Source organism: Engraulis encrasicolus, chromosome 12, assembly GCF_034702125.1.
Source record: "Engraulis encrasicolus isolate BLACKSEA-1 chromosome 12, IST_EnEncr_1.0, whole genome shotgun sequence".
In the NCBI taxonomy this organism is placed as follows: Eukaryota; Metazoa; Chordata; class Actinopteri; order Clupeiformes; family Engraulidae; genus Engraulis; species Engraulis encrasicolus.
In genome coordinates, this window is record NC_085868.1 from 51,688,798 (window position 1) to 51,702,627 (window position 13,830).

At 44.5% G+C, this 13,830-nt stretch overlaps 1 protein-coding gene across 1 annotated transcript in view; it reads left to right on the forward strand.

Moving 5' to 3' along the window:
• Positions 1 to 4,463: 4,463 nt before the first annotated feature.
• The window catches only part of LOC134459591 (B-cell CLL/lymphoma 9 protein-like), a 23,943-nt gene continuing 14,576 nt past the window's right edge, over positions 4,464 to 13,830 (forward strand). Inside the window, exons 1-2 of the mRNA XM_063211942.1 lie at positions 4,464 to 5,080; positions 9,124 to 9,455. Of these exons, the coding sequence (XP_063068012.1) occupies positions 4,521 to 5,080; positions 9,124 to 9,455 (892 nt within the window). The 5' untranslated portion in view covers positions 4,464 to 4,520. The remainder of the gene's footprint in view (positions 5,081 to 9,123; positions 9,456 to 13,830) is intronic.

Genomic DNA, 13,830 nt, shown 5'->3' on the forward strand with positions numbered 1-13,830 from the left:
ATAATAATAATAATAATAATAATAATAATAATAATAGCCTAATAATAGACATGTGCAAATTAAGATTGATTGGTTTATGGGCAGAAATGGTATTCAATAAGGATAATTAATAGGCTATTAAAAAAATAGGAAATCATTTTTGTGATCGGCAATGATCGGTAATCGGCAGATAAAGATTTTTGGTGATCGGTATCGGTGATCGGACCCAAAAAATGGTGATCGGAGCACCTCTAGTCTCGAGCGAATACAGCGAATTCAAGGCGAAACTTCTTCTGCTACCCACGCTACCAGGCAGCGTAGTTCGCTCTTGGTCTGGACACGGCATTAGGCAACTCATTTTGGTTGATGTGGTGGTCATTAATTCCTCTGGAGGCAGGTGCTTGCCGCTTCACCTAAAAAGTGCACATTCTGGAAGGTCATTAATGTAAAGTTGTGACGTTACACTGAACTCATCGATTACTCTGAGGGGACTGTGCGTTTTTCTCATGCCCTTTATTCTGACCCATCAACATTCCAATCATTTCATTGATCCCACTTCGGCATGTCTTTGTTCTGATTAAATAAAACCCATTCTTCTGATTTGATACAAATGACAGTAACCTTGGTTGCTTTTTTAATGGCTGATACTGTAATTACCCTAGGTCAGGGTTTCCCAAACTGTGGTGCGTGCACCCCTGGGGGTGCGTGGCCTGCCACAAGGGGGTGCGCGAGCTGAATTGACCAATGGCGTATATGTGTGTTTTTATACAGAATTAATGAAAATGAAGTAGTTTTTAATTGTATAGTGAATTGTATGCTTGAAGGAACATCAGGTCTATTGGAAATGAGGATTCCCCAAATGACTCTGCATAATGGGCAATGATTTCTACAGTGACGCTATATTTGAGTGGCCATCAGCACACCAAAATGTTTGCTTAGGGGTGCGCAAACCACATTGAAATGTACCAAGGGGTGCGCAAGGAAAAAAGTTTGGGAACCACTGCCCTAGGTCCACGAGCTCCACAGTACCATAATGACATTGGGAGTAGGAGTTTCCCAGGTGGGCTTTCACTTTCACTTTCATAGTAGGTGATATGGAGTGCGTCTTAATATGCGACCTTGCCTCCTCCACTTGCGCTTGTCTCCTCGTCCCGCCTCCTGGCCCCTCCGTGGAGAAAACGATAAAGTTTCCCAGCTGTCAGCCTCGCCACAACAACTTTTGAGGGACTGTTTTTCATTCACCATCCCAATTGCAAATGAGAAAAAGACTCTACGATTGAGCTTTTGCAAGATATTGAAATATAATGCTGTTGTCAGTGATGTCATCATGACGAGAAGCAAGTGGAGGAGGCAAGTGGAGGAGGCAAGGTCGCATATTAAGACGCACTCATTGTGATACAAGTTTCCTGCTGCACTTCCTTCACTTCTGTTAGCCTACACCAGTCTCCCAGCGACCCAATCAGAGCCAAGACTACTTACATTATCCAATCAAAGCCAGTGCTGCTTACATGATCCAATCAGTGCTCGGGCTGCTGCTTACATTATCCAATCAGTGCTTAGGCTGTATCTTGGAAGCCTTCCTGAATGTTTACTCGATGACCAGATCGGCTTACAGCATAGCATATGGAAATCAGGGCCTGCAGAAACACACACACACACACACACACACACACACACACACACACACACACACACACACACACACACACACACACACACACACACACACACACACACACACACACACACACACACACACACACACACACACACACACACACATTTGCATTGATGTACTGTACTGTACGTATATATAAGAGCATGCCGAGAAACACTAGAGAGCTGGTTTGCACAGCAGTATGGATAGAAACACAAGTGCACACACACACACACACACACACACACACACACACACACACACACACACACACACACACACACACACACACTAGCGAGCTGGTTTGCTCAGCTGTATGGATAGAGTTTGACAGCGCCTGGAGGATCTTTCCAGGATTCTTTCATCGCGTGTAACCAGGGATTTCAGGACACAACACACACACACATACACACACACACACACACACACACACACACACACACACACACACACACACACACACACACACACACACACACACACACACACACACACACACGCACACGCACACGCACACGCACACACACAGTCAGAAGAACACATTTGTATCGAACTGTGTACAAGAACATCCAAACTCTGATTCTGAGAAGCATTGCTTAGCTAGAATACACACTGTCAGTGTCAGTGTAAGTGCACAACACATTCAAAATGGTCCAATACATTTGCTTTCTTTCTTTCTTTCTTCCTTTCTTTCTTTCTTTCTTTCTTTCTTTCTTTCTTTCTTTCTTTCTTTCTTTCTTTCTTTCTTTCTTTCTTTCTCTCTTTCTCTCTTTCTTTCGCGTCTCTTCTTGCTCAAAGTCAAAAATCAGAGTTGTGTATTACTACATGGTTACAATGAATAGAACAGAAGTATTGTTGATAAAACAAAACAGATCAGTAAATGAGTGAGTTCTGTGTGAGTTCTTTATTTCTTTTAATGACATCATTATTATTATTGTCTTGTTTGACGACATTAATGAGCACAACAGAAGCAATCATGAAGAATCACTTACAGTTGAGGACGATATTATTAGCCCCCCTCCTGAAATTAGACATATCTCTTCATTGATCATTGAGAATGATCATTATTAATAAATGTATGTTATTCTGGAAACGAATGTCCAATAAGTTAAATTTGGACTTTTCCATTTTCACAATGAGTTTAAACAAAAAAGTGTAAAAATGGCAAGGACAAAATTATTAGCCCCCTTATCATTAATAGTCAATACAGTGCCATTTATGAACAAAAATTGACACCAGGCACTTTGATTAGTTGTTAACTATGTTGGCACATGTCCTACCAGGGATTTTGGCCCATTTTTTCATTGCAAATAGTTAAGCTGGTCCAAATTGCATGGATGTTGAGGATGGACATTCATTTTCAGCACTCTTCAAATACTATCTTAAGGATTGAGGTCTGAACCACTCCATGACCATGGTTTTAGTATCCTTGAAGAACATTTGAACTACTTTGGATGCAAGTTTTGGGTTATTATCTTATTGAAAGATCCAGTGAAGATCTTAACTCCCTCTATGAGCATATTTTTGCAAGGTCACTTTCCACATTCTATCATAATTTTCAGTTTTTATGGTGCCGTACACCCAAACAAGGTTTCCTGTGGCTGAGGCTGCCACAGAATGATGCATCCACCACCATGTTTAAATGTGGAAACCATCTTATAACGATTCAAGGTCTATCCCTTTCTTCACCTGACAGAAGCAGAATTCATGCATCAAAGCAGGTGCAATTGAATATCATCAGATGAAAGCAGAGACGTTCAAAACTCATTTTTGACTTTCAAATGTTCACAGGCAAAGCTCAATAACACTCTGATATGCACTGCGTTTAGTAAAGGGGTTCTTCTGTGATGATGGCCCCAAAGCCCAATATGATGACAAGCCCTAACAACTGTCTTTCTTGGGGGGGGGGGGGGGGGGGGAGGGGGGGCTGCAGGTGAGGCCAGGTCAATAACAATCATCTAGGCAGGTGTCCAATGCTTCTTTGGTCTAATGAGGCTAAGCAGTTTCCACAGTTACACATAGTGGAAGGGCATGAAGTTTAGTCTGTTATTCAGCCTCAGACACAGGGAGTCTGGGTCTGAATCTGTATTGCTGGGTCTTCCAACAACATTGTAACCCAAAGCATACATTTAGATTAGTTCAGAGGTTCTTCAAGGACACTAAAACCATGATATTGGAATGACCCGCTCATAGTCCAGTCCTCAATCCCACTGAGAGTCTGTGGTTAATGTCTATGCTCAGCATCCATGTGATTTGGACCAGCTAGAACACTTAACAGTGAAGAAATCCCTAGTGGGGCACGAGCCAACCTAGGTAGCAACTTATCAGAGCCTGTTGTCAGTTTTGGTTCATAAATGGTGCCATATTGACTATTAATGATCAGGGGGCTAATAATTTTGTCCTTGTCATTTTTGCCCTTTTTTGTTTAAACTCATCGTAACAATAGAAAAATCCAAATTCAACTCATTGAACATTATCTTCATCAGTGTATTTGTTTCCAGAATAACAGAAATGGTGAATAATGGTCATTCTTACTGAGAAATCAAGAGAAATGTCTAATTTCAGGAGGGGGGCTAATAATATCGTCCTCAACTGTAGGTTCTTCACTTAGATTAATCAACTAGATTAGGTGTTATTTATTTATGTACTGATTTATATATTTATGTATGTTCTTCTACAATGCCATACAACTAATGCACACTGTCCCTCTCTCTTTCCCTCTGTGTGTGTGTGTGTGTGTGTGTGTGTGTGTGTGTGTGTGTGTGTGTGTGTGTGTGTGTCTGTGTGTGTGTCTCTGTCTCCAGTGTGGGGGCGGGCGGTGAGGCGAGGAGAGGAGAGGAGAGGCGTGGCATGGCGTTCTTCTGCGGTGGTGTCCACGCAGACAATGCCAGAGGAAGTGTCTGAGGACAAAAGCAGTAGCAGCAGCACCAGCGCCACTAGCGCCACCACCAGTACAGGAGGAGGAAACGCAGGCGGCAGTGGAGCACGCAACCCAGCACCAGCAGCTGGAGGAGGAGCAGCCACGCTCCGGACGAGGGAGCGAACGGGCAAACGAACGGGAGAACGAAGAATTGAAGGAGAAGGAGCGAGAAGAGGAGGAGTAGGAAGAGGAGCAGAGGTGCCGGGCCGCGGAGGTGGCACTGGCGTTGACAAAAAAAACATTCCTCCCTCCAGGAACAGTAACAGTAACAACAGCAGCAGTAACAGCACAAAGTCCAAAGCCAACAGTGGCCCCGGGCCCTCGGGAGCCCACACACACACACACACAAACTCTCACACACACACACAGCAGCGCACACACACGTCCAGCCCTAAGAAGCAGCAGCAGCAGCAGCAGCGTCCGGCTCCCCCCAGCGCAGGCTCTGGCTCTGGCTCTGCGGGACCCTTGTCAATGCATCCCACCAACACCAAAGTCAGGAACTCCCCGACAGCACACACCCAAAGGTTTCTTGCTTTTTACTATCATTCTTCTATATCTCTTTCGTCTGTTTTTCTGTCCCTATATCTGTTCAAGATGACGCTTCGTTTTGCACACCTATTTAGTCGGGCAGGTGTGAAGGGTACTATCCCAGCGGGATTGTCATTCAATTGTAAAGAAATCCTGCACACTGTCCATTCCACTAACAAACTTTAATACTATGGTTTGGTCATCCGACCTTCTTCAGGTAAAGCAACTTCGGATGACCGAAATGTTGTATTAAAGTTTGTTGGTGGAATGGATAGTGTGTGTGATTTGTTTACACTTGAATGACCGTCCCTATCTCTCCCTCTCTCTTCATCTCTCAAAGCTCTCTTGCTTTTTACTCTACTCTTCCCTTTCTCTTTTATATTCTGTATCTGTTTTTCAGTACATACTGTACTGCATACTGTATCTCTCTCTCTGTTCATTTCTCTCTTCATCCTTTTCTTTCGAATCCCAGAGGGGCACCCAAAGGTCTCCTTTTCTTTCTTTTTTTCATCTTTTGTGTCACTCTTTCAGTCCCTCTGCCCGCACGTCTATCTATCTATCTATCTATCTATCTATCTATCTATCTATCTATCTATCTATCTATCTATCTATCTATCTATCTATCTATCTATCTATCTATCTATCTATCTATCTATCTATCTATCTATCTATCTATCTATCTATTTATCTATCTATCTATCTATCTATCTTCTCTCTCTCTCTCTCTCTCTCTCTCTCTCTCTCTCTCTCTCTCTCTCTCTCTCTCTCTCTCTCTCTCTCTCTCTCTCTCGCCAGAGGGGGCGTTAGTGAGGTTGAGAGTTGCTGCCAGAATCCTGCTGGCCGTTCACACACCTGGCAAACTGCCCTGAGCTAGTATTTAGGGTGTGTGTGTGTGTGTGTGTGTGTGTGTGCGTGTGTGTGCGTGTGCGTGTATGTGCGTGCCTGCGTGCGTGACTGTGCGTGCGTGCGTGTCTGTGTGTGTGCGTGTGCGTGTGTGTGCGTGTGCGTGTGCGCGTGTGCGTGTGCGTGTGTGTGTGTGTGTGTGTGTGTGTGTGTGTGTGTTACAGCACTGCACCTGGTCATCATCGTGATGCAGGTCAGGCCTTTTGTGTTACGGGTTAAACAGGACGTCGATTACACACTAACCGCACACCTGGCCCACACACGCACACACGCACACGCACACGCACAAGAACAAGCACACATGCACCACACACACACACACACACACACACACACACACACATACACACACACACACACACACACACACACACACACACATACACATACACAGACGGAAACACACATGTACAAACACAAATAGCCACAAAAACCCAAACCTTCCTTTAGTCAACACAGGTGGTGGGTCTCTATCTCAGTCTGTTTTATGTTCCCTATACGCATGGCCTCACAGTAGCTACCTCAGATTACATTTAGTGTTATAATGACTCTCTCGCTCTCTCTCTCTCTCTCTCTCTCTCTCTCTCTCTCTCTCTGTCTCTCATTCAATCGCTCTCTCTGTCTCTCTGCTTCTCTCTCTCTGTCTCTCTGTCTCTCTGCTTCTCTCTCTCTCTCTCTCTCTCTCTCTCTGTCTCTGTCTCTCTGTCTCTCTGCTCTCTCTCTCTGTCTCTCTGCTTCTCTCTGTCTCTCTCTCTCTCTCTCTCTCTCTCTGTCTCTCTGTCTCTCTGCTTCTCTCTCTCTCTCACTCTCTCTCTCTCTCTGTCTCTCATTCAATCGCTCTGTCTCTGTCGCTCTCTCTCTCTTACCTGCGTCTGTGTGTGTGCTTGTGTGTGCGTGTGTGTGCGTGTGTGTGTGTGTGTGTGTGTGTGTGTGTGTGTGTGTGTGTGTGTGTGTGTGTGTGTGTGTGTGTGTGTGTGTGTGTGTGTGTGTGTGTGTGTGTGTGCCTGCGTCTGTGTGTGTGTGTGTGTGTGTGTGTGTGGGTGTGATGTAGTCCAGACTGCTGTTCTGTTCTATCTCGTGTAGATTTGTAAATGCAGCCTTGCCTAATGGAATATGTATACACATTAGTGTCTCTAAGTACTCTCCTTCTTCAACTCCCACTTCTCTCCCACTCTCTCGCTCTCATATCCCTCGTTTTCTCCTTAACATTTCACTCTCTGGCTCTCATATCCCTCGTTTTCTCCTTAACATTTCACTCTCTTTGCCTTAAAAAAACAAATCCACTGGTGCTTATTAGTCATAGAGTTATTTGGATTATATACTTGTCTAATGTTTCATAAACTTCAAACAACAAACTTTCCTTGAATCATACTTTCAATTTCTCTCCTCCGCCTTTTTTCCTTTCTCTCACTTTACTAAGTTTCCTTCATTAGTTCCCCCATTACATTACATTGCACTTAGCTGACACTTTTATCCAAAGCGACTTAGCTATTTTTAGCGTATTGGTTACAGTCCCTGGACCTATGTGGGTTAGGTACCTTGCTCAAGGGCTCTTCAGCCATGGATGGCGATGTAGTAGTACAGTAGAGTGACTTTTATCTCTGGGGGGAAATTAAGGAGGTAAGGGTGCCTTCTGATTTAATGCTCAACTCCCTAACCATTTGGCCACGGCTGCTCCACTTTTCCTCCCTCCCTAAAAAGTTATTGCTGTTTTGTACGGTGTCTGGTTACGTCTCTAACTCTATTAATCTCTTGCTATTCTATTTCCATCAGTAAAGTAATTCTATTCCATTCTTTCTCGCCAACTTGACAATCGCTCATGGAACGATCGCTAAACCTTCCTGCAGCTTTAACTGCCATTGCACAAGCGAGAAGTAACTCTGCATTCCAATTGGTTACTCGCTTACTCGCCTCGCTGGAAGTTTTCAACTTTGAATCCGCCCACATCGCATCGCTTGTACACTCCTCGCCTATTCGCCTCCTCATCTCGCTGGAACACATAGACATTCTATTGACTTAACTCGCTGAGCGAGTAACTAGCAGTGACGTGTGTGAACGAGGCCTAAGTCTAGCCATTAGGCCATGGTGTAGTAAAGTAACTATTCCTCTATATCTATTTCCATTTCTCTATCCCCCTTTCCCTCAGTCCTAGGTCTAAGCTAGTCTCTGTTTCTTTCAGTTTCTCTCTCCCCCAGTCCTAACTCTATTCCTCTATATCTTTTTCTCTCTTCCCCAGTCCTAAGTCTAAGCAGGAGGTCATGGTGTAGTAAACTAACTCTATTCCTCTTTTCTTCTCTATATCTCTTTCTCTCTCCCCCTCTCCCCCTCTTCAGTCCTAAGTCTAACCATGGTGTTTTCTTCTCTTCTCTCTCCCCCTCTCCCCCTCTTCCCCCAGTCCTAAGTCTAAGCAGGAGGCCACGGTGTAGTAAACTAACTCTATTCTTCTATATATGTTTCCGTTTCTCGCGGCCTGTCTCTCTCCCCCATTCCTAAGTCTAAGCAGGCCATTCTATTTCCATCAATAAAGTAACAGTTTTCCTCTCTTTTCTTCTATATCTATTTCCTTTTCTCTCCACCTCTCCAGTCCTAAGTCTAAGCGGGAGGTCATGGTGCTTTCTTCAGGATCAGTAAACTAACTCTATTCTCTCTATTTCTTCTTCTCTCTCTCTCTCTCCCCCTCCCCAGTCCTAAGTCTAAGCAGGAGGCCATAGAGTAGTAACGTAACTCTATTCCTCTGTTTCCGTTTCTCTTTCTCTCTCCCCCTCTCCAGTCCTAAGTCTAAGCAGGCGGTCATGGTGTAGTAAAGTAACTCTATTCCTCTGTTTCTGTTACTCTGTCCCCCTCTTCAGTCCTAAGTCTAAGCAGGCGGTCATGGTGTAGTAAAGTAACTCTATTCCTCCATTCCTCTCTCTTTTCTTCTCTCTCCCCCTCTCTAGTCCTAAGTCTAAGCAGGAGATGCTTTCGTCAGGATCAGTAAACTAACTCTATTCCTCTATGTCAGTTTCTCTGTTCCCCTCTTCATTCCCAAGTCTAAGCAGGAGGTCATGGTGTAGTAAAGTAACTCTATTCCTCTCTATTCTTTTTCTTTTCCTCTCTTCTTTTCCTCTCTTTTCTTTTCTCTCCCCCTCTCCTCCAGTCCTAAGTCTAAGCAGGAGGCCATGGTGCGCTCGCCCCCTGTCATGTCTCCCTCCAGCGCCGCCCAGATGGACTCCAAGCTGACCAATCAGGGGAAGCAGGGGGCAGCCAGCGGCCAATCGCAGGCCTCGCCCTGCGACACCAAGGCGCCAATGGGCGGGACCCACAACACCAAGGCACCAATGGCGACGGGGCCAATGGGCCTGAAGAACGGCCAGGGCATCGGGGGCGGGCCCAAGGGCGGGACTAAAGTGAAGCGGGAGCGGAGCACGTCGGCGGAGTCCTTCGATCAGCATGACGAGGGCACAGGGACCAATGAGAACGAGACAAAAGGTGAGAAGGCCCGCCCTCTTTCACGTGCAGTGGCGCCGTGCACTACTATGTCGGTTGGTTGGTCGGTCTGACCATCGGTAAACTGGTTTGTTTCTTGGACCTACCAAGGGTGGGTGGTATGGTGATGGTAACGAACTTGCCTTTCTAACTAAAAACAGGTTGTTTTGGTAATGTGTACTGTATGTGAGTGTGACTTTTCATGGAGCACTGCAATGGTGGTTGGTTGGTCTGTCTGACCATCGGAAAACTGGGGTACATTTATCGAAAGCATAGTTGTTAGCCAGTTAGCAACTTGGGTAGTTGCCCATGGGAACTTGCATTGCATATCAACAATGGTTTGCTATTTGGAGGATTTGGTGTAGGTTTGTGGACCTACTAAGGCTGGGTGGTATGGTGATGGTATGGAGTAGCTTGTCTTTCTACCTGGGTATTAAAACGGGATGTTGTGGTAATGTGTAGGTGAGTGTAGCCTTTCTCTAATATTTTAGCTGGAGCATAATCATGAAGCCAAGACTGCTGCATCTGTATGATAAAATTCTAACCAGAATGCATCAAACTGGCAATGTGTGCATGCACGCTGCATAGCAAAAGCATCACTGCTTCATAACGAATTATAACCCAATGGCTGCCATGTGATTTGCATGTGTTGGTTTGTTGGCTCTCACTCTCCAATGGATTCTTCTAGGAGGGGATTGGTTGGCTTTTGATTCTTCTAGAAGAGGATTGGTTGGCTTTTGATTCTTCTAGGAGGGGATTGGTTGGCTGTTGATTCTTCTAGAAGAGCATTGGTTGGCTGTTGATTCTTCTAGAAGGGGATTGGTTGGCTGTTGATTCTTCTAGAATAGTGTTTCCCAACCTTTTTTGTCTCGTCAGGGCTCCAGAGTGCGACCAATTTGGTCGCATATGCGCCCATTTTTTTCAATGGTGCGCCTATAAAAATAGTTTTAGGCGCACCGGTGCGACCAGCCATCAGTAGAACAAAATCAATTACCAAACAACCGTTTTAATGGACATAAAATTAATAGTCATTCTAGTGGTCCATCACACAATAAAACGTATCGATGCGGTCATTCCTTCAACTCCGCTGAACTACCGGTAGCTTTCTCCCCCTTCCTCGTTCACAGGCAGCCCGACGTTTCAGAATAGAATGTTCGACTTAGCTCAACTATCCGAGTTCACATGTGCCAGCGAGTTTTGTGTTCTCAACCAGGCGAGTTTTACAACGGACGAGAGAGTTACAATCACGGTAAAAACAGCAAAATGACTTGAGGATATTTTAAACACCAGAGAGTCACAATCACGGGGAAAAACTAAATGGCTTGAGCGGATATTAAACATTGCCACACAAAAACGCAGACGGGTGCGGATAATTGCCCGGTTCAGCCGCGTGCAGAGCTGGTCAAACAACAGGTGACGCGCTAGTCTGGCGGGACTTCTGTGAGAGTTTTTTGATAGTGACTAGGGCAGGCTAGTTCTACATACTGCCTATCAGTCGGCAAGGCATCGTTCATGCACCTCGAGACAGCACGAGAGAGAGGGAGAGAGAGAGAGTGAGCGAGCAAGCGCACTAGTGCTGTCGTGTCTGTTCGTAGCGCTTGCTAAGATACCACAATCATTATGCAGAGGGAGAGCGCTCAAATTCGGGGAAATAGACAAAACCTCAGATTCTTCTAGAAGGGGATTGGTTGGCAGTTGATTCTTCTAGAAGGGGATTGGTTGGCAGTTGATTCTTCTAGAAGGGGATTGGTTGGCAATTGATTAGTATGCTGTGAGGAGAAGCTCCTTGAGGACTGAGGTGCTGTTTCCACGTAGCAGGATATTATTTTAGCAGGGTATTTTTTTCTCCTGCTAGGTGTAAACGCAACATGTGGATAAAAAAAATCCTCCATTGTAACAAATGCGTTTCAGCCCCCTAAAAAGGATATTTTTTTCTCCTGCTTTTTATACCTGGATTTTAAATATCTGCTACGTGGAAACGGAAGGCCAAAACCAATGCAAAACCAATACAAGCAGGAGAAAAAAATATCCACATATAAAAATATCCAGCTACGTGGACACAGCACCTGAGCTTCATCAGGAGATGGGAAGGATTGGCAGTGAGCCTCCGGGTGCATCCCAATATGTGACCTTGCCTCCTCCACTTGTGCTTGTCTCCTCGTCCCGCCTCCTGGCCCCTCCTCCGTGGAGAAAACGATAAAGTTTCCCAGCTGTCAGCCTCGCCGCAACAACTTTTGAGGGACTGTTTTTCATTCACCATCCCAATTGCAAATGAGAAAAAGACTTTACAATTGAGCTTTTGCAAGATATTGAAATATAATGCTGTTGTCACTGATGTCATCATGACGAGAAGCAAGTGGAGGAGGCAAGAGGAGGAGGCAAGGTCGCATATTGCAACGCACTCTCAGACTTTGTTCCTGTGTGTCCTTAATTGCATGTTGGATGGGAGATGGATTGGAGACATCACAGAGATTTGGGAGCAGTTTTGAGAGCATTTTCTTTTATTTCTGAATGAATTGAAGAATATCTCTCTAAGCTCTCTCTAGTGATGGGACATTGCTGCACATTTTTCAATGCATTCTGGTCAGAACTTTTTAACTAGAGCAGTTTTGAGAGCCTTTTCTTTTATTTCTGCATGAATTGAAGAACGTATTAGTGAATATTGTGTGGTGTGTGTCAATAAGCTCGATCGTGATGGCGCATTGCTGCACAGCGCGCATGCGCACTTAGCCATTTCGATGCATTCTGGTTAGAAATGTCTAACCAGAGCAGTTTTGAGAGCCTTTTCTTTTATTTCTTTTATTTCATGCCAAGTCACACTGATGCATACCAGTGACAGCTTCTGAAGAGAACTAGCAGAAGTCAAGTCAAGTCAGCTATTATTGTCACTTTCATCATATGCACAAGACATACAAGGAAAAATGAAATTACGTTGTCTCTCTATTCCATGCCAGGACACAAGTCACAAAAGGTGTTTTTACATGATATGAAAACAGTGTTTCCCACAGAAATTTTGGAAACTATGGGGGCAGCAGGGTTTTTTTTTTGGGGTGGGGGGGGGTGTCTTCTCACGCGGGCCTTTTTTTGGGGGGGGGGGGTGTATTCACACAGCGTAAATGCAAAACAATGAGTACAGTATGATATTGGCGCATGGAGAAACTATTGGCCTGGGCCTACATTTCAGCCATTTATATTTTGAGAAATAAGGCTACATAAGATTTTACCCATGACATGTATAATAGTAGTACATTGTCATTGTCAAAAAATGCAGTACAGTGAATCATTTCTGTTTACAACACAGTTTCATTCGTCCCTCATGCAGGGGTCTATATAATGAAAGCAATAATAAAACAAAATAGGAGCAGAGATAAGAATTTAAGAGCACTGTGAAATCGTTAACGCATAGACAAAAAGGGCCTAAGAGGGTAGGCTATGTCTTTTCCCCCACACACATGGGCGTACACATTCTACATGAGGGGTGCTGGTCAGAGGGCCAGTTTTTCAAAATTCCTTCCATTAAAAGGGCTGAACAACATATTACACATTTATGTGTCTATATTCACATTCATTACACATTTATTTCTATATGCAGCCCGATGTCTCCTCTGCTGTGTCAATGAAGGCCTGTCACCTAACTCATTACAACTGTAAAACAAAGCCTAGGGAGTGTTAGTAAACTCATCCCAACTGTCCCTTCTCTGAAGGTTTTTTATATTGCTCCCAAACCCAGTTTAACTACAACAACTTGACTAGGCTTTTGATCCCTGTCTTTCAAGCACTTGTGGTTTTCTCTATAGGATGTATTTACTCCAGGAGGAAAATGCGAAGGAAATCGTAATTCAAATCGTTTTTAACAAAAGCGGAAATCGTTAAAAAAAAAAAAAAAAAAAAAAAAAGTAAAAAAACATTATATACACATGGCTATGTGGGAATGTTGTGATCTGTGGATGAGGGCTTGTGCTGTGAAGTATAATTAAAAAACATTCCTGTCTATTTACTATCATTACCATTATTTCTCTCTCTCTCTCTCTCTCTCTCTCTCTGTCTCTCTCTCTCTCTCTCTCTCTCTCTCTCTCTCGCCCTGCGTTTGTGTGTGTGTGCGTGCATGTGTGTGTGTGTGTGTGTGTCTGTGTGTCTGTGTCTGTGTCTGTGTCTGTGTCTGTGTCTGTGTCTGTGTCTGTGTCTGTGTGTGTGTGTGACTCATCCCCTCATATTTTGTCGGCCACATATACTGCTGCACAGACACAGAGCTGTCTTCCCTCCCCTCCGTATGTGTGATAATGGACCGGCCGAGTGCAGCGGGTGGTTAGCAAGTAGCAGGGATGTACCATTGTAAGGGCACGGGGGGAGCCTGGCTTCATTCAGCAGCAACCCCAAA